The sequence below is a fragment of the Lipophrys pholis genome (assembly GCF_963383615.2).
Source record: "Lipophrys pholis genome assembly, chromosome: 1".
NCBI classification, from domain to species: Eukaryota; Metazoa; Chordata; class Actinopteri; order Blenniiformes; family Blenniidae; genus Lipophrys; species Lipophrys pholis.
This window is the reverse complement of record NC_137635.1, coordinates 34,286,355-34,309,879: the sequence shown is the minus strand read 5'-3', so window position 1 is coordinate 34,309,879 and position 23,525 is coordinate 34,286,355. Positions and strand designations below refer to the sequence as shown.

Below are 23,525 nucleotides of genomic sequence, written 5' to 3'. Positions count from 1 at the left end.
AAACACTGGGATACTTGTGCGTAAAGATTGAAGCGATGCTGGCATGGTGGGGCCCCTCAGGACAGTAAAGAATATTTTAAGTAGACTGCATAATGAGTCATACTCATAAACAGCTTTGCTCCACTCTGCATGACCAAAATGGACTAAGCCCTGCCAAAACTTATAGATGGACAATTTTAGAATATGTATGACATTTATGCATATATTGAATTAAAGAGCCCTTGTGCTAAGCAAATGTAACTGGGAAATAAATAGAAATGACCTTTTTAATCTCTGCCAAGACCAATGGGCGACTTTCCAATGGTGTGCAAATCTGAAACGGCAACCACCATGCGTGTGCCTGGATATATTTGTGAATAAAGTCCAACTTTTGCTGTGCAAAGCTGAGGTTTTATGAAAAGTGTGTAATGTGTGTTATGTTATGATCACTGTAACACTAATGTTATTATCATTTGCTACCAATGCACTGTTTTACACATCTGATCGTTTTCTTGTTTCAAATTGCTCTCTTTATGATTTAATTTCAATTTTTTTAATGTATGATGCCATGTTGGAAATTGTCTGTCTTGCTGCTGTGTGGTCTTCTAATTGCCCCTCAGGGAAATATCAGGGGGGTTTTTTCAGCCTTTTTCCAATTTTCGTATATTTTTTCCTTTTGCCATCTTTCAAGAATACAATAATTAACAGATTTATGCCCTAAGTCAAAGCTGTGCCAAAATTTAACCTAGTCATATTTGCTCCTGCTACACTCATCCGCCAATCAGATGAACAGCTTTGAAAACATAACCTAATTGACGGAGTTAATGAAGCATTAAAATGACTGATACTAAAAACCAAACTGAGGTGCTAATGAATTAGGTGACTATTAGTGTTTAAAGTAATTATGTCAGGACATCACGGTTAAACTTGCAATTTTAAAGTAATGTTTATAAATACGTACACACATCGGTCTCTGCTTTCACTCCTTTCAGGTCACTTTTATTGATTTATTTCTCTCTCCTTCAGTTACATCTTCTCTACTTTGGTTCGTGCCACTTTGCCTTTCAGCAAGAAAAAAGAGGCATTTATTGTGAGACCCGAAACCATTTGTGTGGTTTTGTTGAGAAGTTTTCCTTTTCTGATAAAATAGATGTCTGGCATTGAAGTAAAATAACTAAATACACTGAGTTGATATGATTAACATTCTTTTTATACAGTACATTTGAAAGGCTCTTGTGGCTACCTTACCTTGATTTTTTGTACAAACCTTGTAATGTTCACATCCAAGAAAGGGAGACGGTTATTAAATACTTTTTTCACTTTTTTTTTTTTAGAAACTAATCCATAGCTAAGATTGTACAACCTGAAGTACATCTTCAAATAAAGTAAATTCTGTATTTCAAAATGACATGAAACCTTCCATAAACGGAACATTTTAGGCCCTCGTGTAAGCATTTCCATGAAGAAACAAAAGAGAAAAAGGATCCAGAAGATGACCACAAAATCAAAGCTTTTCAATTAGGTGAACCTGATACCCTTGATTGGCTGAGAAAACAACGTTGCTGAGCTCTGCTCACTTCAGCTGCCTCTCCGCTGCACACAACCATGAAACCGCGTGTGGCATCCTGCAATTTAACACACTGATGCTGAATAGTGGATAGGGAAGCGAGCGAGAGAAGTGTGACTCAAGAGGAAATAGAATTAATTCAGACCCATTCAACAGCTTCAGCGCTACAGTGACATACAGAGCTGGCTCTATTGAAGGCGCTCCGTCGCTCTTCCTCTCTGCCCCCCCCCCTCTTCCTCCCCTCACTTCTCTGTTGTCATTTTTTGATTCATTGTGGCTGCACTCCAGACTCCCTTGGTCCCCATACCTGCAAAAAGCCAGTTATGCAACTCTTCGACCACCCCCACTCACCCTCGCCTTCTGACACACATGTACACGTGCAAGTATCGCCAACAACACCACTTCCTCTTACGAAACAAATGTCCACTTCTCCACCCTTGCCCTTCCACTCCATCCCAAACATGGCAGCTGGTTAGCGTTGGAGGCTCCTCTGCCATAGTGTTTCCAGCACAGCAGAAATAATTTGTAAGTTTCCCCTGCAGACTCCCGATTTAGCAAAGAGCGCTTAAGAACCCAGTGCTCCCGAAAACACACACTCCAGCTCTGCTGCACACTCCGAGTCCCTGCCTGCTCCCTGGAAATAAAACCTGTCAACACAACCTGCTACTTCTGATCAAATTCATACGTTTGGAGCCAGTTCCAACATAAAGAGAGGATGTTTTAGTATATCTGTGTGTGTGTGTGTGTGTGTGTGTGTGTGTGTGTGTGTGTGTGTGTGTGTGTGTGTGTGTGTGTGTGTGTGTGTGTATGTGTGTGTGTGTGTGTGTGTGTGTGTGTGTGTATGTGTGTGTGTGTGTGTGTGTGTGTGTGTGTGTGTGTGTGTGTGTGTGTGTGTGTGTGTGTGTGTGTGTGTGTGTGTGTGTGCGCGCGCATGCGTGGGTGCGTGCGTGTAGATACTCACCCCTTCATTAGGGTAAGCCTCCCAGCCCAGATCTGCCAGGGCCGACATGGAGTCCAGCAAAGTAACTGCAACAACACAAAGACAGAAAAAACAGACACGTTAACAGGCTTTTTCATGACAGTTAATTTCTCAATCCCCATTTCTCTCTACAAAGTATATTCTTTTCCAGACGTGGTGTGACACAACTCTCCTGTGAAAATGTACTGTACAGCACCGTGTCCTACTCTAAACCTTCCACATGAGAAACTCACAAGATGTTTTCATGTTTTATACAAGGGTGTCTTTTGTTGTGTTCAAGTACACTGGCAGTGGAATCACAAGCAGCGGTAAACCTATAATTTCTCTTGTAAGATTGCTGTGGTTGTGCTGCAGCTGTTATGGTTCAAGGGGACACACAGTCAGACAATGAAACAGCATCAAGATGTCGAGGAGAGACTATATTTTCCAGTTAAATTTGACTTTTTTGACATTAAAGTAATAGTCCACCCAAACCCTCGCGTCGACTTTCACTCAGCCCATTTGCCGGAAGTCAATTATTTCTTTATGTTACAGTCATTTCGACTCAACATGTAATAGCTGGTTTTGAAGTCATTTGCAAGCATTTTTGAAGGCTTTGTCAGAGTGACACTTGCAAGAGGAGAATGTCATTGAGGACAAAGTGAAGCAGCAGCAAAATGAATGGTTACCGTGCTCTGAATCACACATGTTGTTTCCGGCGTGTGATCTCGCCACGGCGGGAGGAAGTGGAGGGAGGGTGTCGCGAAGGTGAGAATGAAAAGAGTGTCGGGCCGTGCGGCAGGAGGCATAATGAAAACCTGCTCGGATTTGGATGCAAAGGTTTTCAGCCTGTTTATGTGCAGGTGAGCGGCCTGTTCAAGGCTTGGCTCGCTCAGGTCCTAATCAAGCCTTCAACACTGCTGACCATCAATATTTAATCAGCATCCATCTGCAGAGACCGCTGCTTCTCTCTCTTCTTCACACACATTGTGTCTCTCCCACATTATCCGTCCTCTGCTGAAATCTTTCCTTGTGTGCTTTCAATCCACAGATCACACATCAGACGTGTGAACTGCTGACCTGACACAATTCAAACTGACTGCATCGCTTTAGAGCAGCACGATTCCCTCCACGTTTTTGCAGCTGAGACAAGCTGAGACCTGGAGAAACTACCATGAAGTTTGCTCTTCTTGATATAAATTAGACAAATTGCTCAACTGTAGAGAGGTGAAAGTGTCTGTTTACCAGCCACTAATTATAACTACGGGACTGCCAAACTGGCCCATCCTTCTCTTTTTCCTGCCTTTCTCTTCTTTTGGCACTCATGCTGTTCATCAGCCTTAACCGAATCCCAGCCGTCCTCCTCAGCACAGCATGACAACAGGGAGGCACCTCATGCTGCAACACCGTGCGTACACGCGCACGTGTATAACAGCACTCATTTCTTTGTGTGTCTGCTACGTGTGTCTAAGTGAGAAAAAGAGCCCAGACAATATAGTGCACACATGGTATAATGAAGCAGAGAAAGGGAGCTGCAGCACAGCAGAGCTGAGGTGAGAGGGAGATGGATTAAATGAGAGGGATGACACTGAAACTGTGGAGAGGAGGTGCTGTGCAGCTAAAGGTCAGAGAAAGCCTCCAGCCCCTGTGTGTATTCAGAGGAACTAAACATCATTTAGACTGCTTTCCTCAGTTCATGGGCTTTTGAGTGGCGCAGAGAAATGGGACATAATAGTATAATAATATATGATTTCAGGACCCGACAGAGAGCCGCTCGCATTCTTTTTCAAACCGGCTTATATTTCTGTCCAGAGATAAAAGCTACCTATCAACAAGGAATTAAGCAAAATTGTCTGTTTCAAATACAGCCAATTATGTCAGTGATATTCTCTGTGATTTACTTAGCCTAATAACATTTTATGTGTTTGACAGAGGATAACTGAGTGCAGCCGTGGCAGTTTTAAAGGGTCAGATAACTCAGGGAGATACCTCTTTAAACCGGTGTAAATAGAGCTAAAACTATGGTTATACTCCTGAGTTAAGAGAGAAAGAAAGTTTTTGGCATATTTGCAACCACTGTGTTTGTTCTCATTAGACATTTGTTCGTACTGTCGAGTAAGCTAAAGTGTAGCCCAGGCCATTACATATTCTAAAGCCATTTTGGGGCCCACAGGGAAAATGCATATATACATAAACCTACACATCAACACTTTTCTCTTCTCCTCACACCCAATGTCAATACCACTTATCACTTGTAATCAATGACTGGATTCATCAATAATGTATTAGCTGTACTTTCCTGTCTGCTGACACAGCCAGTATGCATATATGTATGGGTGTGTGTGTGTGTGTGTGTGTGTGTGTGTGTGTGTGTGTGTGTGTGTGTGTGTGTGTGTGTGTGTGTGTGTGTGTGTGTGTGTGTGTGTGTGTGTGTGTGTGTGTGTGTGTGTGTGTGTGTGTGTGTGTGTGTGTGTGTGTGTGTGTGTGTGTGTGTGAGTGGCTGTGCAGGAGAAAATTAAAGGAAATACCTAAAATTCTTCCTCAGACAAACAAGATGGCACTCCTCTCGCTACTCATCCATCCATCTCTAAATGCTCTCCCCGCTTCTCCCTTTCACTCCACGCCTCCTCCAGGGAACTGGCTAAATTGTATGTGTGTGAAATTTAAGCCTGGGCCAGGCCTGCTTTGGTCCAGAATAAAAACACCAAGCTCATCACTCAGTCACTCAGATCGGGCTCATGTTCGATCTAATGACCAGGCTCTGTCTCGCACATGCACACACACACACACACACACACACACACACACACACACACACACACACACACACACACACACACACACACACACACACACACACACACACACACACACACACACACACACACACACATACACACACACACAAACACACACGCGCGCACGCACGCACGCACGCACGCACACACGCACACACACACAGTCTATTGGTTAGGGAGCAGCTAAACATGACATATTACACCCACAATGGTGCACCTTCAAAACGTGGTCGCTTTATTGGAAACTAAAAGTGCTTAGTGACTGAAAATGCACTTAAAATGCCCCACTAATTTGCCTGTGAGCGCACAGTTCTTTCTTTAAATTTTGCACAAGTGCACGGATCCACACCCCTGCGTGCTGTGAAGGCTGTTTGGTTACAGTGAGACAAGCTGTCTTATTGATTTTCAACGCCATACTGTGAGGTTTACATTCTAGGAGTGTAAGATAAGACGGTTGCTGGGTGGAGAGTGTGAATTTGTGAGTCATAAACTAGTATACAAAGGTTAAAAAATAAAAATTATATATATATATATATTGAAACTCCAACAGCTTATAGAGCCATGTAGAGAAAATAGAAAGCACTTTTTCAATCTTTGTCTCTTCATCTCCTTCTGCGTCTCTCTGTTTTCCTTCACACTCCGGCTTCCCCCCCTCTGGGGTGTCTGTCTCTCCCTGTCTTCTTCTCTTTTTCTTGCTCCGTCTCTTTGTCTGTGTATGTCTCTCTGCCACTCTCTCGCTGGACGCCATCCACTGCTTCAGCTGGGCTGCAAGAAGCTGTGATCCACCTGCCAAGAATCAAACGGCACTGCCAACAGCCAGACTGGCACACAAAGAGACCAGGATGCTTCCACACACTCACTCACTCACACACACACACACGCACACACACACACACACACACACACACACACACACACACACACACACACACACACACACACACACACACACACACACACACACACACACACACACACACACACACACACACACACACACACACACACACGCACACACACACTCCTTAAGACTGTGCCAGCTCCACAAAGAGAAGGACTGCACAATGAGACCACCAAACTGACTCAATTTAGAGTACAATATGTGACTACATAATGAGTTCTTGAGATTTTTCTTCTTCTCAAAATACTCAATACTCAACTGAAATTGGTCAAATTAGCAGATGTTGAAGTGGCCTGCTTGTGGTCCAATAAACACGATGAGCGATGTTTTGTTTTCAACCTTAGAAATAAAACACGGGCAAACTTACAAGGACAAGGCCGATTCCAAACTTTTCGTATAGATTTGGAAACAATATCTTCTTGTTTTCTGCTCTTTTCATGACATGTCTTTAATTAATTCACCTTGCTTATTTGGTTTATGTTTAGCAATCACGATAACAACTGTGTTGCTTGTTTTGGTTCATTTAACTCGAGCAGGCATATTTTGTCTCATAGGTTCTCTTCAGAATTTATTCCTTAAACAAGAGTGTCTTGTGAAAAATGAGGTACAAAGTTTGATTTTAGTGACGTTATTTTGAAATCCGTCTTTGAGGATAAAGTTTTTTTATCCTTACTGTAGACATGAAAACTGAAGGGCCAGATGAAATTAAGCTTAACCAATTTTCTTTTCTTTGTGGTTTTTGTGTTTCTGCAAAATAAATTGAGTAAAAAAAAAAGAAAAAAGTACGACAACATTAAATGTGACTTAGAAGATTATGTTTAAAGGTTTATAGTGTGTTACTTGTCACAGTGAAACACTAATTAAAAAGAAATAAAGGGGACGAGTGAAGCTATTGATTATTTCATAACGTCCCCATCTTCGGAGCCGGTGTTTCACGGATCCCAATCATATCTTATAATGCAAAATAAATAATTGGAGTTCTGAGGGCTCAACCTCACACACACTGAAAACCCGAGACTCATAAAACATGACTCAAAATAAAGACATCATAATCTTAGCTTTGAAATTAGAGTTTGCAACCACATCTGCGAACGACATTTTTAATATTAATTACTTGCTTTACTGCTGTAAGAGGATGAATCTTGTTCTCACAGCTCACATATGGGCATGCTGAATATGAAAGGATAAACTTGGAGGAGCTATTCTGGGCTTCCTTGGCTGTGTTACATGACTCACAGATGGAGCATTTTGGCTCTTCGACCTCGGTAATTAAATCATCATTCGAAATGGATTGCAACTGTTATGAAATGGTTAAATGAACTTCACTGATGTGGCGCTTTTTTCCAGCTTCTGACGCCTCCGAGCACTTTACACTGTTTAATCACATTCACCCTTTCATGCCGCCACTCACATACCGATGACGATGGCTGCCACACAAGGTGCTTGATGGCGGAATACCGATGCGTTAAAAGAACAGCCACCAACAGTGAAAGGCTTGAGTTTAAAGGTTTTTTTTATTAAGTTAACTCGGCCTGTAATCAGCTGGTTAGTTAGATTTTGCTGGGAGGGCTTCTAACAACTGTATATCCATGCGTATTCTATATCGAGGCACAGCCAATCAAAGCTGACTATGAGAGACAGCGGGGTAAATCCTGGACATGTCACTAATCCATCACAGGGCAAACACAAAGAGACAGGCGGTCACACACATTCACACATACGGGTAATTCTGGGTCACTTATTAATGCCAAATGTGTCTTGTTTGGACTGCGGGAGGAAACAATATGCAATCTGCAAACTGATGAGACATGACGAGATAGTGCTAACCACTACACCACTGTGCAACCCTCAGACGTCATGAGTTAAAGATCACAATGTTAAAAACAAAACTTGAATCAGTTCATCGTTGAAGCTCATGTCAGCAGCCAGAGCAGAACCTTCTCTTTCCTGCAGGAGGTTCAAGAGCATTTGGACCTTCCATCTCTGCAGGATGATGCAATGAGGGACCAAACATGATTTGTCATGGGTACACCTTAAACCTGCTGTGTCAGTAAACCAGTGTGCCTGTTTTCAGTAACAATCTGCAATAAGTAAAACATAATGGAGAGAAAAAAAAAAAGGTCAAAACCACCTGTTGTCCCCACCTAACAGCTCTATTGTCATGAAGAAGCTGTAGAAGGTTGAAGTCGTCAGGGAGAAACGTCGGACCATTGCTTTTAGTACATCAAACACATGCAGATGTCTGAAATGTCAGTATGGAAAAATCTAATGACTTTTTCTTTTTATAAAACTGCAGTAGATGCATATCCAAACAAAGTGTAACACCACGAACACACTCCCAATCTGTCAGTATTAGTCAGGACGCACACACACACACACACACACACACACACACACACACACACACACACACACACACACACACACACACACACACACACACACACACACACACACCTTCCCTTGCTTCCACTGAGAGTGCAGTTCAACGGGTGAGAGCGTTGTCGGGGCAACAAATGAGCCAAAGGAGAGCAGGATGAAGGAGTGGGAAGACTTGAGCTCTGAACTTTAGGAGAGAAAAAAACTAAAACCCACACACACACACACACACAGCCGTGGAACTAAGTCTGTTGTGCTCGCTGTCTTTTCATCAGTTCTCCTTCCACTCGTCCAAACAGACAACAGCGGCTCTCGATCACTCTTCAAGTTTTCTGTCCATGTACATAAGTTCAGTGTTTCACAATGAAATCATCAGCTGAGAAGGAAGCTTCACATTGTGACTGAGATCCTTCATAATGCCTCTGTTATGTAAACAGCATGAGGAGATATGACGTCCTTCAACACTGAGAGGAAGTTCTTCATGGAAAAATTATTTTCTTTGTGAAGAAAGCCAACTTTAAACTTTTTAATCCTTTAAACTTAATCTAACTCTTTCATTTGGCTTGTGAACCTATTTGGGAACATTTGCACTCATTCCTGTTTCTTTCAAAATAATACTTTGATAACAACCACATAACATGTGATTAAATTGTTCTAATAAACACTTAAATGGGTGCTGCTGCTGGTTTTATTCTCTTGCTGATTTCCTTCCAGCCCCAGTTCACCTGATTGATGCATTTAACTTGAAAATATAATCATATAACTAAGCAAAAGATTGTACCGATAAAACAAAAGTGACCGTTCAAACCTCTGCCCAAAGCTTTTAGTGAGTCATAATGAGGCTACTTTTTGCAAGTAATTTATGATATAGTAGAATATTGGAACTCAATAGCGTGCAGCCAATCTGTTGCAGAAATCTAATGAGACATTTATCCAACTCAGAGACTTGTCATGCTTGAAACGTTCGATTTTTGGCCGGGATAAAGCATTTCAACTAATTTTGTCACGTGTAAATAGCCCATTTTTACGTTGACTTCTAAGTATTGAAAATCGTAAACTATTACTCTAAAGTGAGATGTTTCAATGAACGCCCTATAAGGAGTTAAAGAATATTTCTCTCCATAACTGAACATATGGAGTCATTATTAAGGATAATGTTGAACAGATTTTACGAGCATGTGCTGTTTAAGTATGTGTTTCCTTTGAAGCAGGCGAATCTAATTCTGCCATATTTTTCATTTCACTATTTCAGTATTATGGAGGATATTTTCTATTGGGAGATGGTTCAAACGAGCTTGATTTCTGAGGGGGGTTAAAAACAGTTGTTATTCTTCAAACGTGATCGCCATCAGCAAGATGAATGCATTTATGAATAATTTAATAGATTTAAATGAAAACCTAATCTTAATTCCTCCGCGATCCAGTTGAATTGCCTCTGCTTTCTTACGATTCATTCACTTCACATATGTTCTGTTCGTCTGCTGTACTTCAGCAAGCACAAAATTAAATATAGCTTTGGGATGAAATGAATTACATTGATTAAAATCAGTTATATTAAGCATCACCCCACGTAATTACATAGGAGCCCATAACTATTTAAATGAGCGAGACGCAAAGTCAGATCACTGAAGGTAAAAGCTGATTCTGCGAAACAAATAAAATTCAATTAGCATTTAACATGCATGGATAAATGGTCGCTCGCTGTCTGAATTATCTCTTGTCAGACTTCGAGGACATAAATTAAATCATAAAAAGCAGGGTATTGACAGTGTCGTAAAAGTTAGAACTGTAATTTGTCTCTTAATTACAAAGCAAGTGATAAAAGTTTGATTGTATTGTGATTGATGTTTTTCATAAAAAAATTATGTGGACATGATTCTTTTTTATTTTATTTTTTTTATATTAAACATATTAGATTTAAGATTTTCCAACATCATGTTAGAAAATCCCAAGAGGAGTTTAGGTTTTTTTTGGGATCATTTTTCTATCTGAGCAAATGTCCAAAAATGCAAAGGTTTAATTTAAAATCCAGTTTATTAGAAATCTCAAATCTAAGACCGTTTTCCTGCATCAGATTCAACAGACAAATAGATGAGTGAAAATGGCAGATTGTATATTGTACAATTTATGCTTTATTTTATTTTTTTTATCAAACTAGCAGTCAATGAATCAACTGGTTGTTTGACTTCACAAAGTATACATGTTTAAGCGAGCTTTAATTAGTACATTAAAAAGTCTTTATGAAAGCAAATCTTTCTAAGATCTCTCTGTAAAATGATCAAACAAGCCTTTTGTAGTCAAATTACTGCATCCCTGCATATTTTATCTCCAGCTCTCGATGTATAGTAAAATATAAGATTGGTTTCCAGGGTAACAATCTGTTCTAGTTGTCAAGATTAAAGATATACACGTGTTACGCCAGTTAAGAGGATATCCGTGATGATAATTAAGTGAAGCGGTTAACAGAGATTTTTTTTTTTAAAGCAAAACAATCAATCTTGAAGGACGAATGTGCACAATGGTCAAAATCATAGAAAATGTTTTAAAATGTAAAACAATAAATATTTATGTATGAGATGAACTGAAGATGAGAGCGGTTGCACTTTTTCAATTTCCACTGTAGCAGGAGGCACATTAGCCTACGCTGCTATTTCATATACTGGCAGCGTGAGCAGGACAGAAAAGATGATATTCTGACAGACTATGACAGGAGCACTGCCCTAGTTTGTCGCTTGAAGAGGCTCTGGGGCGTGTTGCATGCATTTGTGCGGTGTGTGTGTGTGTGTGTGTGTGTGTGTGTGTGTGTGTGTGTGTGTGTGTGTGTGTGTGTGTGTGTGTGTGTGTGTGTGTGTGTGTGTGTGTGTGTGTGTGTGTGTGTGTGTGTGTGTGTGTGCCCGTGTGTGTTTGTGTACGGCCTTGTCTGGGCATGCTGGTTGAATGCTTACACTGTTGAACTGTGACACCCAGGCAGATCCAGACACTTGTTTTTTTTAATAGGCTTCTTCCTCTAGTATGCCAACACCTCATCAAGGGCAAAGAACACACACGTGCGCGTTCAAACACACAAACATGTCTACAATAATGAGCAAACACTTCCATACAAACAGACGCACACAAACCAGAGACCTTGAGAGTTCGGAGATAACTTACAGAGCAAATGCCATCCACCTTCACGGACAATAACACTGTCATGTAGCCACACATTCACAATTGAAATAAAATGTAAAATAAAATTGAGAGGTTAATAAAAAGGACAAGTAGAGAATGACAAAGCTCTTCTTCTTTATTAACACACGCGACAGCTAATTTATCCAGGAGCATCTGCAAACACTGTCACTTCAAATAGGCTCCCTCTGCTTTTATTTTGTTTTGTTTTGGCTTTTCCTTGACCTTTTTTGGTCTCTACTAGTTGTTAAGACATTCATCTGCACACACACACACACACACACACACACGCACACACACGCACACACACGCACACACACGCACACAGCTGTCACACAGTGGTTGGTCACAGGAGGGTAAATTGGCCTGGAATCTCAGGAGTGAGCCTCAGTGGTGGAGACAGATAGGCAATCACATGTCAGATAAAAGTGTGCTTAGACAGGTTTCCACTGTTGATGCACACCATAACACACACACACACACGCACACACACAAGCGTTTAATGGTCGCACACCCACAGTAGTCTGTGACATGTCTGTGTTGGAGCCTGCCTATCTGCCCTGGTGCCTCCATTAAATTAAACTTATTTGCACTCTGTGCCCGTTACTATGTTGTAAAGGAAAGTCAGCAATGACAGACTGAAACTAAAGGATGTGAGTGAGGAAAGAAGACCCCCTAAACTGCTCCGGGAGCAGTGCTAACAGAACAAAAATGCCCCAACTTCGACACGTGAACCATCTGAGAAGCTGCAAAAATTCTTAAAACAAAAATGGGTTTATTTGCCGTTCTGTCTTATAAAATTATCTGCCACCTCTGCACTTAATGTCTGGTTGAGCTTAAGCAGCTGAAACGTTTTACTATTGACTTTAAATGGACAAATACAGACTTTTCACAAGCAGCCGAGCGCTGCTGCAGGGTTTCAGTGTCATATACCTCTGCCTACGCTTCTCGTAGTAGCAGCCATAATTTTCACAGCTGGAAGACATTGCTTTTCAAGAATACTTTAACAGAGGTCTTTTCAAGTGTTTGAACAAGTGAAGACAGCGCAGCTGCATTTGTACAGAGTAAATTTGACCCATTTCAACTCAAAGAATCTCTGTGTAAATGTTTTCTGACGATTTTCAAAGTTTCAAGTTTTTTTTTTTGTTTTTTTGTTCCTAATATTACCTTCACAGCTGCTCATCAGAACAGAAAAGCTCGGGGCAGTGGTGAGTGAACGGCCTTTTCTATAGCTGACCCAAATCCAGGGATGTTTATTTGTAAAGATGGCTGATGCAGTCTTTCACAGCAAAGGCAAAATCGAAACTACAGGGACAAACAACAAGAAAAACAAAGCGGGATAGAAGTAAGGAAACAACTAAATTCAATTTAGCCAAAAAGGTCAAGACGGAGGGCACGTTGGGGGTTGGAGATGTGCGTGAGGAGGGGCAGCAAGGGAACAAGAAGGAGAAGAGGGCATGTTTTTGGTGGTGGCTAGACAGTGGTCAAGGTTGAGTGATCGTCAGTGATTTGACCAGCAGTTAAGGGCTTGAAGGGAAGGGGGAAGGGGTCAACAGACACAGTGAGGTCAAAGGAATTGTGGGACCACACTAAAGTCCAAATTTGACTGCAGCCATCAGGCTTCACACACTGAGGACAGAAATTTCACTGGCAATCTTTCAACCCTGAAAACTGTTAAATATCAGTGGCTGGATAACACAACCATGTCCCCCCCTTAATAAACGCTAAGACCGTATGCTTGTTAGAAAATAGGTCACTGTACTTTTAATCACTATGTAGACTTATTTTCAATTCATTTAAAGACAACTTATAATAGATGTCCATCCATGGAAAACCCCACAAACAAGCCAGTATTGTTCTCCTTGTGAAGCACCACGACCGCGCCATGCAGCCTGCATCGCTTCAATACTTTTGATGTGACAGTTCTGATTACAGAATGTAATTAAAACCTGTTAACATTGAATTGAAATGCCTTTTTGTTTTGTTCTGTAACATTTTTGAAGTTATTTTAAGTAGAACTTAATTAAATGCCATCCATATTGTAGCCTCTTTAGGGGGTCTAAAACTAAACAAAATGACACAGTAGCCAACATATTGTTAGAAAAACAAAAAAAACCCTGTATATACGAAAGAAATGAAATTGGATGTCTTGCAAAGACTTTCACAATCTGGTTGTCCCAGGCTTTCAGTGAGATTCTGTCAGGCAAAAAAAGAAAGGAAAAAAAGCTCTAATTGCTTTATAAGGGTTTGTTTTAAGTAAACAAGAAAAAAATACAGAAATTACTATATATGGTCACATGCCTGATAAAGGGTTAATAGGTACCATGTGAAGAAAAAAAAAGTTATTTTGTGGGAGCACTGGAGTTCACCCAGCATTACATCTGTTTTCATTACAATAAAGTAAACCTCTGTCTATGGGAGTTCCATGTCCTTTTTTTTTTTATAAATGCACAGTCAGCAAATAAATCTGACTGACATTACATTAGATTTTTGCTGAAGTCTGCAGAATTGTGGCATGAGCAGCACATTAATAGTTACTATTACTTTTTTTTTTTCACTCCATAAAGGAATAGGTTGAGATTTCTAAGACGCTTATTCAGTTTCTGCGCGTCAGATGAGAACATCTGTTCCACTCATGTCTGCACTGTACATGTGATGCTGCTGCTGCCAGTAGACAGCAGTCGTCTCAGCGTAGCACGCAGACTGGAAAGCAGTGGTTAAATAGCCAGTCTGGCACCTCTTACATCTCATGAAGGAACAAGGTGTTTCTTTTTTGTAATGCGCCTCATCAGATTTCTGTCAGGTTATGCACAAGCACGCTTTTTGGCGGGGTGTAAAAACTTCAGAGTGACAATGAAGGCGGTAAAGCCACAAATACACATTTTTCAAACCACCCATAATGTGTTGACAAAGCGGAGTTGGGTCGTGCTCCTGAAGGGCTACTGTACTGAGTGTTTTAGTTGGTTTCAGGTGCTTGCTCAAGGTCTCTTGAAAACAAAAAAAACCCTGCTCATTTCAGTCTGACTTGTTGAAGCAGGGCTTGGCAACACTGTAAGATTTTGAATAACATGTGTGCAATTTTCTCTTTTTGGAGTGATGAAGTGGTTCGCACTCTTGATCCGTGGCGAACATTTCCACGGTTCCAGAATGTCAGTTTGGGAATTTTTTTAGCTCCCACGGTCCAAAAACATGCTCTAAGTGAAAGTGTGTGTGTGTGTGTCTGTGTTTCTGTGTTTGCTCTATGATCAACTAGATGACTGAATAGCAACATAATGCCCTTCAAAGACTCCTAACTAGTAGAATCCATTGTCTCTTGAGGGATACACATGAAAAAAGAAAGAAATCATGTCAAATAAGCTTTAATGGAAAAAACAATTACCAAGAGATGTTGCTGTGCTGGTCGTGACGGGTTATTGCTGTACATTTAGTCAGTCCTACTATCTAGTTTAACCCCAATACTATCAAAACATCCCTAACCCTAATCCCCCCCCCCCCCCCCCCCCCTCAAAAAAAAAAAAAAACTAAACAGAAAAAAGGCAATAATTTGAATTGATGAAGCTACTACAAAACTGTGCTCAGCAGCCACTGACTACCAATAAATACAAGACAAGGGCTCTGTGGGCGCTGTTATGGACGCTCTGCTCAATAGAGCACAGAGAGATGGTTGAACTCTTCCATTTTTTAAACTAAGTGTCGGTCTTTGTTCTTTTTTCCCTTATCACTTGTGTTTTTGTCGCCCAGCTTTTCTCTGGTGGATTTGCCTTTTATTTATAATTTCAGTCTTTCTCCCTCTTGTCCTCTCTCTCTCTCTCTCTCTCCCTCTCTCTCTTTCTCTCTCTCTCGCTCTCTATCTTTCTTTGTCTTTTCAAACACACATACACACACGTTGAATCCATGAGGTGAAGCCCTCGCAGCGGAATCCTTCTCTGTCACTGAGTTGTATTTATAACCCCATCTATCAGCCAGCCCCCAGAATACGTGACACTATTCTCTGGACCGAGACCACCAAACTGCCCCCCAGCCATACATTAAGATAGAATAACTGTGTGTGTGTGTGTGTGTGTGTGTGTGTGTGTGTGTGTGTGTGTGTGTGTGTGTGTGTGTGTGTGTGTGTGTGTGTGTGTGTGTGTGTGTGTGTGTGTGTGTTAAGCAGATATAGGAGCTCCCCCTCATTACAGAAAACATACTACAGTGGTTCTGGGCTCCTGTCCTACTGAGTCAGAGAGACGCGCAACGAGAGGCAGCAGAGAAGGAAGATGAACAGTAAAAAAGCAAATAAAAAAAAAACAACAGCAAACAATACAGAGATGGAGACCACAAGGGAGGCAGAGTGAAAACATTGGAGGGCGGATACAAAAGAGTGGGATTAGAGCGATATCGGAGTGGAGGTAGGAACCAGGAGGGTGCTCAAGCTTGCTGCGGGTCTCTGATGAGAACGGAGATCTATATCCTTTCCTGTCCAAGGTCATGGTTGTAACATGGGAGCAGAGCAATTCTCTTGGACACACACACACACACACACACACACACACACACACACACACACGCTTCTTGAGGTATGGCTCTGCCGATAACTACAAGCAGCCATTATAGATTAAAGCAATTAAACCAGATGAGACCTTTGACCCAGCATTATACCGCAGTCAGGATCTTGTGTGAATCATAAGGTGTGTGCATGTGTGTGTGTGTGTGTGTGTGTGTGTGTGTGTGTGTGTGTGTGTGTGTGTGTGTGTGTGTGTGTGTGTGTGTGTGTGTGTGTGTGTGTGTGTGTGTGTGTGTGTGTGTGTGTGTGTGTGTGTGTAAGTGAAGGGCAAGCCCTACATATGCTTGCCTCTGCACTAGCTGCTCACCCCATGTTAACATTAATCGCGATACAGAAGCTTCCACCACCAACCCATCACCACCACCCCAGGCCAATTCAATGAAAAACTACAAAGACTACAAAGTACAGTGTATTACCAAGTGCAAGCATAGATTACCCGTAAACCTCAAATCTCTAACGTAACCCGGAGTTGAGTCACATTTTTTTCTACATTGTCATCGTTCCCCACCATTCCTGATTAATTCAGTTGAATATCCTTTTGTAAGAGAATTCAAGCCAAATTCGGGTTTGGATAATTTATTTGCTTCCGTTAGTACACAGTAATCAAGATCCAGTTGCAGAGAAAGCAAGCACAAGGCTGCACTTCTTCTTTTTTTTGTCCAGATTTGAGGCAATAAATTTGCAGTGAGAGAGAGAGAGAGAGAGAGAGAGAGAGAGAGAGAGAGAGAGAGAGAGAGAGAGAGTGAAAACACAAAAATAGAAAGTTGTGATAGTCTGCTTCTTTCCCCTGCGTGATTCTGCACAAGGAGGTTGCAGTCAGTAGGAAAGGAAATGGGGAAAACAACAAAAGGAGAAACACATTGTTCCAGCGTTCGAGAACACACAGGTAGGCGGTTAAGCGGGGATGAGGACACAGCGCAACCAAAAAGGAACCGAGGGGAGACCCCCGAGCATCCACCACCCCACTGTTACATCAGTATGCCCTCGGGGTCCAGACAGAGGGAGTACTGGGCTCCCTCTGCTGGTGCAATGAAACACATCCTGTCCTCCTCTTCTCACTACTTTTGACAACAAAAACCTTCAAAAGCGTTGCGTTGCTTCTTTTCGCTCGCAGCTTTTGAACGAACCGCTTTCCACTGCAACTCATGTTCGCCACTCGGGTAAAATTATTCCTCCAATTTAAAGTAATTTTGCAAAACGATGCAGAGGAGCCGAGTTCTGCCAGACTGTCCTCACAACAGAGTTTCTCGTAAATGCCAAACAATTTTGGAGCAGATCAATAGCTCTGGTAGTAAACTAAGCTTGTTGACAGCTTAACACTACTTTCCTGCTAACACTATCAGCTCCATCAAAGGGACTGTATTCCTAATTGAGCCTTGAGAGCTGTATCTCTCCTTTTATGACAGCCTCGCTTCTGCTACTAGACAGACTCAGAGGGAGGATTTCCTGGAATAACACGGCTACTGAGATGCGTGGGTGGAGAATATGCACCTTTATAGGCAAACACAAGGTATATACACACACAGACATGCTGGCACAGGGACGCACAATCCTTCTATTAGGCGTGCAGACGCAGCAGGAAAACTGGCAAGCCAAAAGGTAAAAGCAGAGCGGTTGACAAAAATGGCTTCATTGGATTGTTGTGCCATTGGATCACACACACACACACACACACACACACACACACACACACACACACACACACACACACACACACACAATGGATTTATAGGCAAAATTGTAGATAAGTGTTACAAACAGCAGGAACTGACGAGATAATCAAAGTACAAACGTGTGACACGGATTGCCCCACGGTGCAACACTGCCCGGCACCTGGCGTACAAAGCGTTTGTAATGGAAGCCTCTCTGACTTGTCAGTCACCTCAAAGATTGAAAAGAACAAGCTGAACATGATCTGTACACACACACAAACAATCCCAGCAACTGGCATGCCCTCTCCGTGTTTATCTAAATCAACAGGAGTTTCCTTTGACTTCCACTTGGTTTCATCACTCATGCTCTTTTTAATGAATATTTTAACACAGTGTTAGTGTCTCCCTCACGTGCATTGTCTCCTGCTGTTAAAACCCTCCTCTTCTCTCTCTCTCTCTCTCACTCTCTCTCTCACTATCTATCCTCCAGAGCCTTTGTTCTGCTTGAACTCCTGCCGGCGCTGACATACATTCAGTAGGATGTATGTACACACACTGCTTATACTGTTAAGTCAGCGGGAGACAGGAGGTCCATTTAAATCTTGGCCGGGCCCAGTCGGTGAATCATCTGCATGTTTAAGTCATCCAGGGTAAGCCTGGAAGTTGAGGTGTGTATGTGTGTGTGTCACTTATTGAGAGAAGGCAGAAAATATCAATGGAAGTCAATTCACAGAGATGAAAAGGCTTTGCTGAGCTTCAAGACATAACTGACTGGAGCTTTTTGAGGAACTCAAACATTTAAAACATTAAATGGTTCACAGAAAGACAATCCTGTATCATGGAGTACAATCAAGCAAAGCAACAGCACAGACTTCCAGATATTGGCCCAAATCACCTCCAAACGGTCTTATTGTGAACAGAACTTGTGGACATGCGGTTCTGCACTTCTCTCCATTTATGTGGGAGTTCAACATCCCATTAAACAAGCCAGCTCCAATGTTTCAGCCCACCAAGCAGTCAGAAGTAGTTAGTAAGTAAATGCATTGGCTAATTTCAGGCTGAGCATCGATGTTAATACAATAACTGAGAGAGCCTCGGCAGCAGCGTGTGACAAATCTAATGTAATTGCTGCTGCTCATTTGCAGACTGAAGCAATAGACTTCAGTCGCAGCGCGCACAAAAAAGAACAGCATTCATCAGTGTGTAATAATTAAGATATCAATAATTAAGAAGGATTTTTGGCAGAGATGCCAATGTTGTTTCGCTATAATTATTATAAGTTAGACTACTTTAAGAGCCTTGATGTTACAAAGTGAATCCTCGACCTCAGCCTCCTCTGGCTCCCAGCATGGCACGGCCGCCCGCGTGGGTATATGTCATACAAATTTAATGTCAGTATGCTCAGAAAAGAAAAAAAAAAACGTGACGAACGTTTTTTTTTTTTTTTTTTTTTTTGCCATCTCTCACTGCCACTTTCCGCTTTTTCTTTATGCATGATTCATAACCATGCCGAGCACTTAACGGAGGTCTCCGCCGCTGCGCCCGCGCGCACTCCTTCTCACCAAATCCGCCAGCGCGACGCACGACCAAGTCATCCAACTCCACTCACAGGTTCACACACACACACACACACGTCCGCCAGCACACCCACCTTCATTCTCCGGGTAATTCCGTAAGGCTCGGCACGGCGACAACTCGTGAAAAATCAGCAGGACGGACAGGAGGAACGGGGATGGATAGATCCACAGGACGCGCGGTGGTGGTGCCATTTTTCAGGCTGCGCTGCGCCCTCGCTGCATCCCTGTCGGCGGTGTCGAGTCGGTGAGCGCAGCCTTGCGATTGAGGAGGGAGAGAGAGCAGAGGGAAGGAGAGGAGACGAGAGCGAGGGGAGAGAGAGAGAGGAGGGGACGCTGGGAAGGAGGGTCCACAGTCAGCCAAGTTCTGTCAATCAGCCGCCTGGCTTTGGGCTGATGTGCACAGACAAGGTTAGTCTGCATAAAAATAAACATCTGATTGAGTGATTTAGTTCCATGTTGACTTTTCTCATTTTAATGATTCGTTTTTCAATGATTTGAAACAACTGCGAGAGCTGAAGCCCACTTTTCTTCTCTTCAGCTCAACGCTTGTTAACAACAGAACCATTTTTGTCAGCTCCTCAAGCCTCTAAAAATGTGTAATCTCATTTTAAGGCCATGATAGAACAATGCTTCAAATATGCTATAAATACCCCCCAAACCCAATCTTCTTATGGGATTAGATTGGCCTGTATAATTCTAACTTTGAGAATCATTTTAAAGAATATGTATTGTCACCTGCATTTATAACTTATTCAGTCATAGTTCCAGGTTCATCAGTTCTTCCACCTTCATCAGTGGCAAATGTGAAAAAGCTGGAAACCTAAAAATAAATTTGAAAAAATACATAAATGAATAAATGAAACAATGAAGAAATGTATCAATGACCTCCATTCAAGGATACATATCTAATGAGGTAAATGCCCAGGAAACTCAAATACATTGTGCCTAGATTTTTTATTTTTTTTTAAATCAAACCAGAATATCTTACTGAGAAAGTCATTCTAAGACGTAAAAGAATCACATGTCCTTTCTGGGTCAAACCAAAACAAATCCAGCCATCTCATTAGGATCCAAGTGTTGCGATCCAGTCCGTGTAACACCAGAATAAACACCCCCATCTCGCTGCAGATAATGCCGTCGATTGTTTGGATGGGTGACATGGATACATGGCAATTACTGTATCAGCTCTGACTGGCATCTCTCCATCTCTGTGTCGGTACAGTTGTTGGTTTATGCCTCCTACATTAACGGCAGTCAACGACACTGACGTGCACATCAAGTTTCAGTGAGACAATTTCCAGAGATTTATTCAGCCTATATTACACATATGTATGGGCTGAGGTTATGCACTGTGTTCATGGAATGTGGCTGTATATATCTCCAGCAGGCTGTCTTTAAACATGAATAAATAATGTGCACAACTTGTCACATGAAATGTGCGAGGAAGAGGCGGGAGTGTGCAAGGTCAACCTTTCAATCCTGCACATCTTTAACAGCCCACTGACGGAGTTTGTGCAATGCAACCGCAGTTTCAGGAGACGAGTATCAGTCTGCATAACACTGATACTTCTGATGGAAAAATGATTGTTCATATCATCAAAAATATACGTTTAATTGTCAGTTTTAAATTTAGTTGATCCCAATTTATAGAATTGTTATAATTAAGATGTTTATTTGCTTGATTATGTATTTATTCCCATGTAACCATTGGTGAGAAAGCAAATTACTCTTAGCTCCATTTTTTTTTAAAGTTCATTTAAGTCTGAAGTTTGGCTCTTGCACATGCATATACTAAATTGGGTAAAAGTCAAGGCTCATTTCCTATTTAATGTGCATCCTGTGGATACCTGATTGTGGATACCTGATGAAAAAAAATGAAAGAATGGGTGAAAAGATCCCACGGGTCACTTGATGCTCTGGGTCCCCCCCCCCCCCCCCCCCCCATAAAGTCACCAGACAAGCGCAATGTAACCACGTTGTGATTTATGTAAAGATCGTGACCACAATTATATTTGCCACGAGTAACGTTCTTCTATCACGCTCCTGTCCCAAATGAGGCTCCTGACAGAGAAATAAAACTGTCAAACATACCCTGATTTATACTGAAATTCTGTTTTACCCCCTTCTGGCGATGTGTGTCGCTATAGAAGTGTATTACGGCTTTTGTGTTTTTTTTTCTTGTCTGTGTGTGAAGCCGCCACCTCCACACATTTGTTAAGGGTCCAATTATGATGATGATTTGTTCGCTGCAATGGCTTTACTTGGATGACCTAATTTCCTCATCGAGTGTGGAGGGAAGGGAAAAGAAAAATACTACAAATTTTTTGCCCTTCTCCCACATCAGCTCACTCCTTCCTTCTTTTTCTCCCTCCTCTCCTCCTACTTCTTCTGCTGCCATGACTCTGCATTCATCCGTGCAGTGACAAAACATTGTTGTCATGCATTCCGGCAGCGACAGAGTGACATGGCCCCTTAAACCCTTGTCAGCCCTCCACCACACCGCACGCACACACGCATGGTCATGCATGCATCCTAACACACACATCCTGTATGCCTTGTGGAGAGCGCTGGTTTTGCATAATGACAGTTCAAGGCCAGACACATGCATGCGAAGACAGGCAGTGACAATCTGCTGACAGAACTGAGTGGCAGTAGCCGAACCAGCACTTGAAATGTTTTGCGTGTTTCCTTATGCTTTTACGCTCATATCTACAACAGTATCAGTCTGTCTCTTTCTGTGATATTTGCTTTCCTCATTGAATCTTACACATGTATTTCCACATACAAGAACTGATTTATTTCCCTTTAATTCACTTTGACAGGATTTCTTCCTTTCTTCATTTCCTCTCCTCTGTTGACCTTTAGATTCACGCCCCTCACCCCACCAAGCCTCACGGGGTCATTCATTCACTTTCTCTACAAGTGGGCGACTAACGACCTTTTTTGTTACGTCCTTTAAGTAAACACCTTGAAAATCTGTATACTAACAGCTTCTCCCCTAGAAAGTAGAGGGCAAACTTGGATAACCGCTACAAGCAGCGCAGCAGGAGTGTGTGCAAGTGTGTGGTGCATGCTTGTGCCATTGGAGGCGATCACTTGTTTCACAAGGGGCAGAGGTGATGACAGGGTCGTCTGCCTTGCCAGGAACTCCCCCCTCAGCCACCACTCTCTATATACACACACACCCTTAGCTCTATTCAGAGCCACTCACTCATGTGGTAATGTCTCTATTGTGACAGCCTGAACGCTTTATGGGCAACAGCTTGGTGCTGGCATTTGGGGCAGAAGTGTGTGTGTGTGTGTGTGTGTGTGTGTGTGTGTGTGTGTGTGTGTGTGTGTGTGTGTGTGTGTGTGTGTGTGTGTGTGTGTGTGTGTGTGTGTGTGTGTGTGTGTGTGTGTGTGTGTGTGTGTGTGTGTGTGTGTGTGTGTGTGTGTCATCCACTGTGGAATCTGCTCATTGAAGAAGCACTGAACAACTTTTTTTTTGCTCCTGACTGGTAGCAAACTAGCAGAGAACGGCCGGGCCAGGGGAAGGGAAGGCAGAGCTTCAGGTACTGAGATTAAAGGACAAAACCACACGCACACACAGACACAGACACACACACACACACACACACACACACACACACACACACACACACACACACACACACACACACACACACACACACACACACACACACATCATTCCACTTCGCTCTTCTCTCACTTTCCTACCGCTACCGTCTCAGTTAAGCAGGCAGAGCGATTCGTCATGTCAGAGAGCCCTGGTGCTGCCATACAACAAAAGGTGAAAGGGAGTGTGGGAAAGGGCTGGTGCACAAAGCCCTCCCTGCCCCTGTCTGTCTCCCTGTCTCAGATGCATACGCGAGCAGAGAACCCATTCCAGCATCCCCCCAGCCTGTGACATCCAAGTACTCTAACTGCAAAAACACAACCAATCTTCCTACACCTAGATGTATGTGTTCCTTTTGTCAAACTTACTTGTTCAATTTGGGGGCGAAAT

General features: G+C 42.3%; 1 protein-coding gene across 2 annotated transcripts in view; it reads right to left on the bottom strand.

Annotated features, from left to right (window-relative positions):
- LOC308115691 (ephrin type-A receptor 3-like) overlaps positions 1 to 19,783 on the bottom strand; it is an 83,165-nt gene extending 63,382 nt beyond the window's left edge. For both annotated transcript variants that reach the window (XM_080473343.1, XM_080473342.1), the window contains exons 1-2: positions 19,594 to 19,783; positions 2,508 to 2,572 (exon numbers count right to left, since the gene is read on the bottom strand). In XM_080473343.1, the coding sequence (XP_080329469.1) occupies positions 2,508 to 2,572; positions 19,594 to 19,711 (183 nt within the window). In that variant the 5' untranslated portion in view covers positions 19,712 to 19,783. The remainder of the gene's footprint in view (positions 1 to 2,507; positions 2,573 to 19,593) is intronic.
- Between the last annotated feature and the right edge of the window lie 3,742 nt (positions 19,784 to 23,525).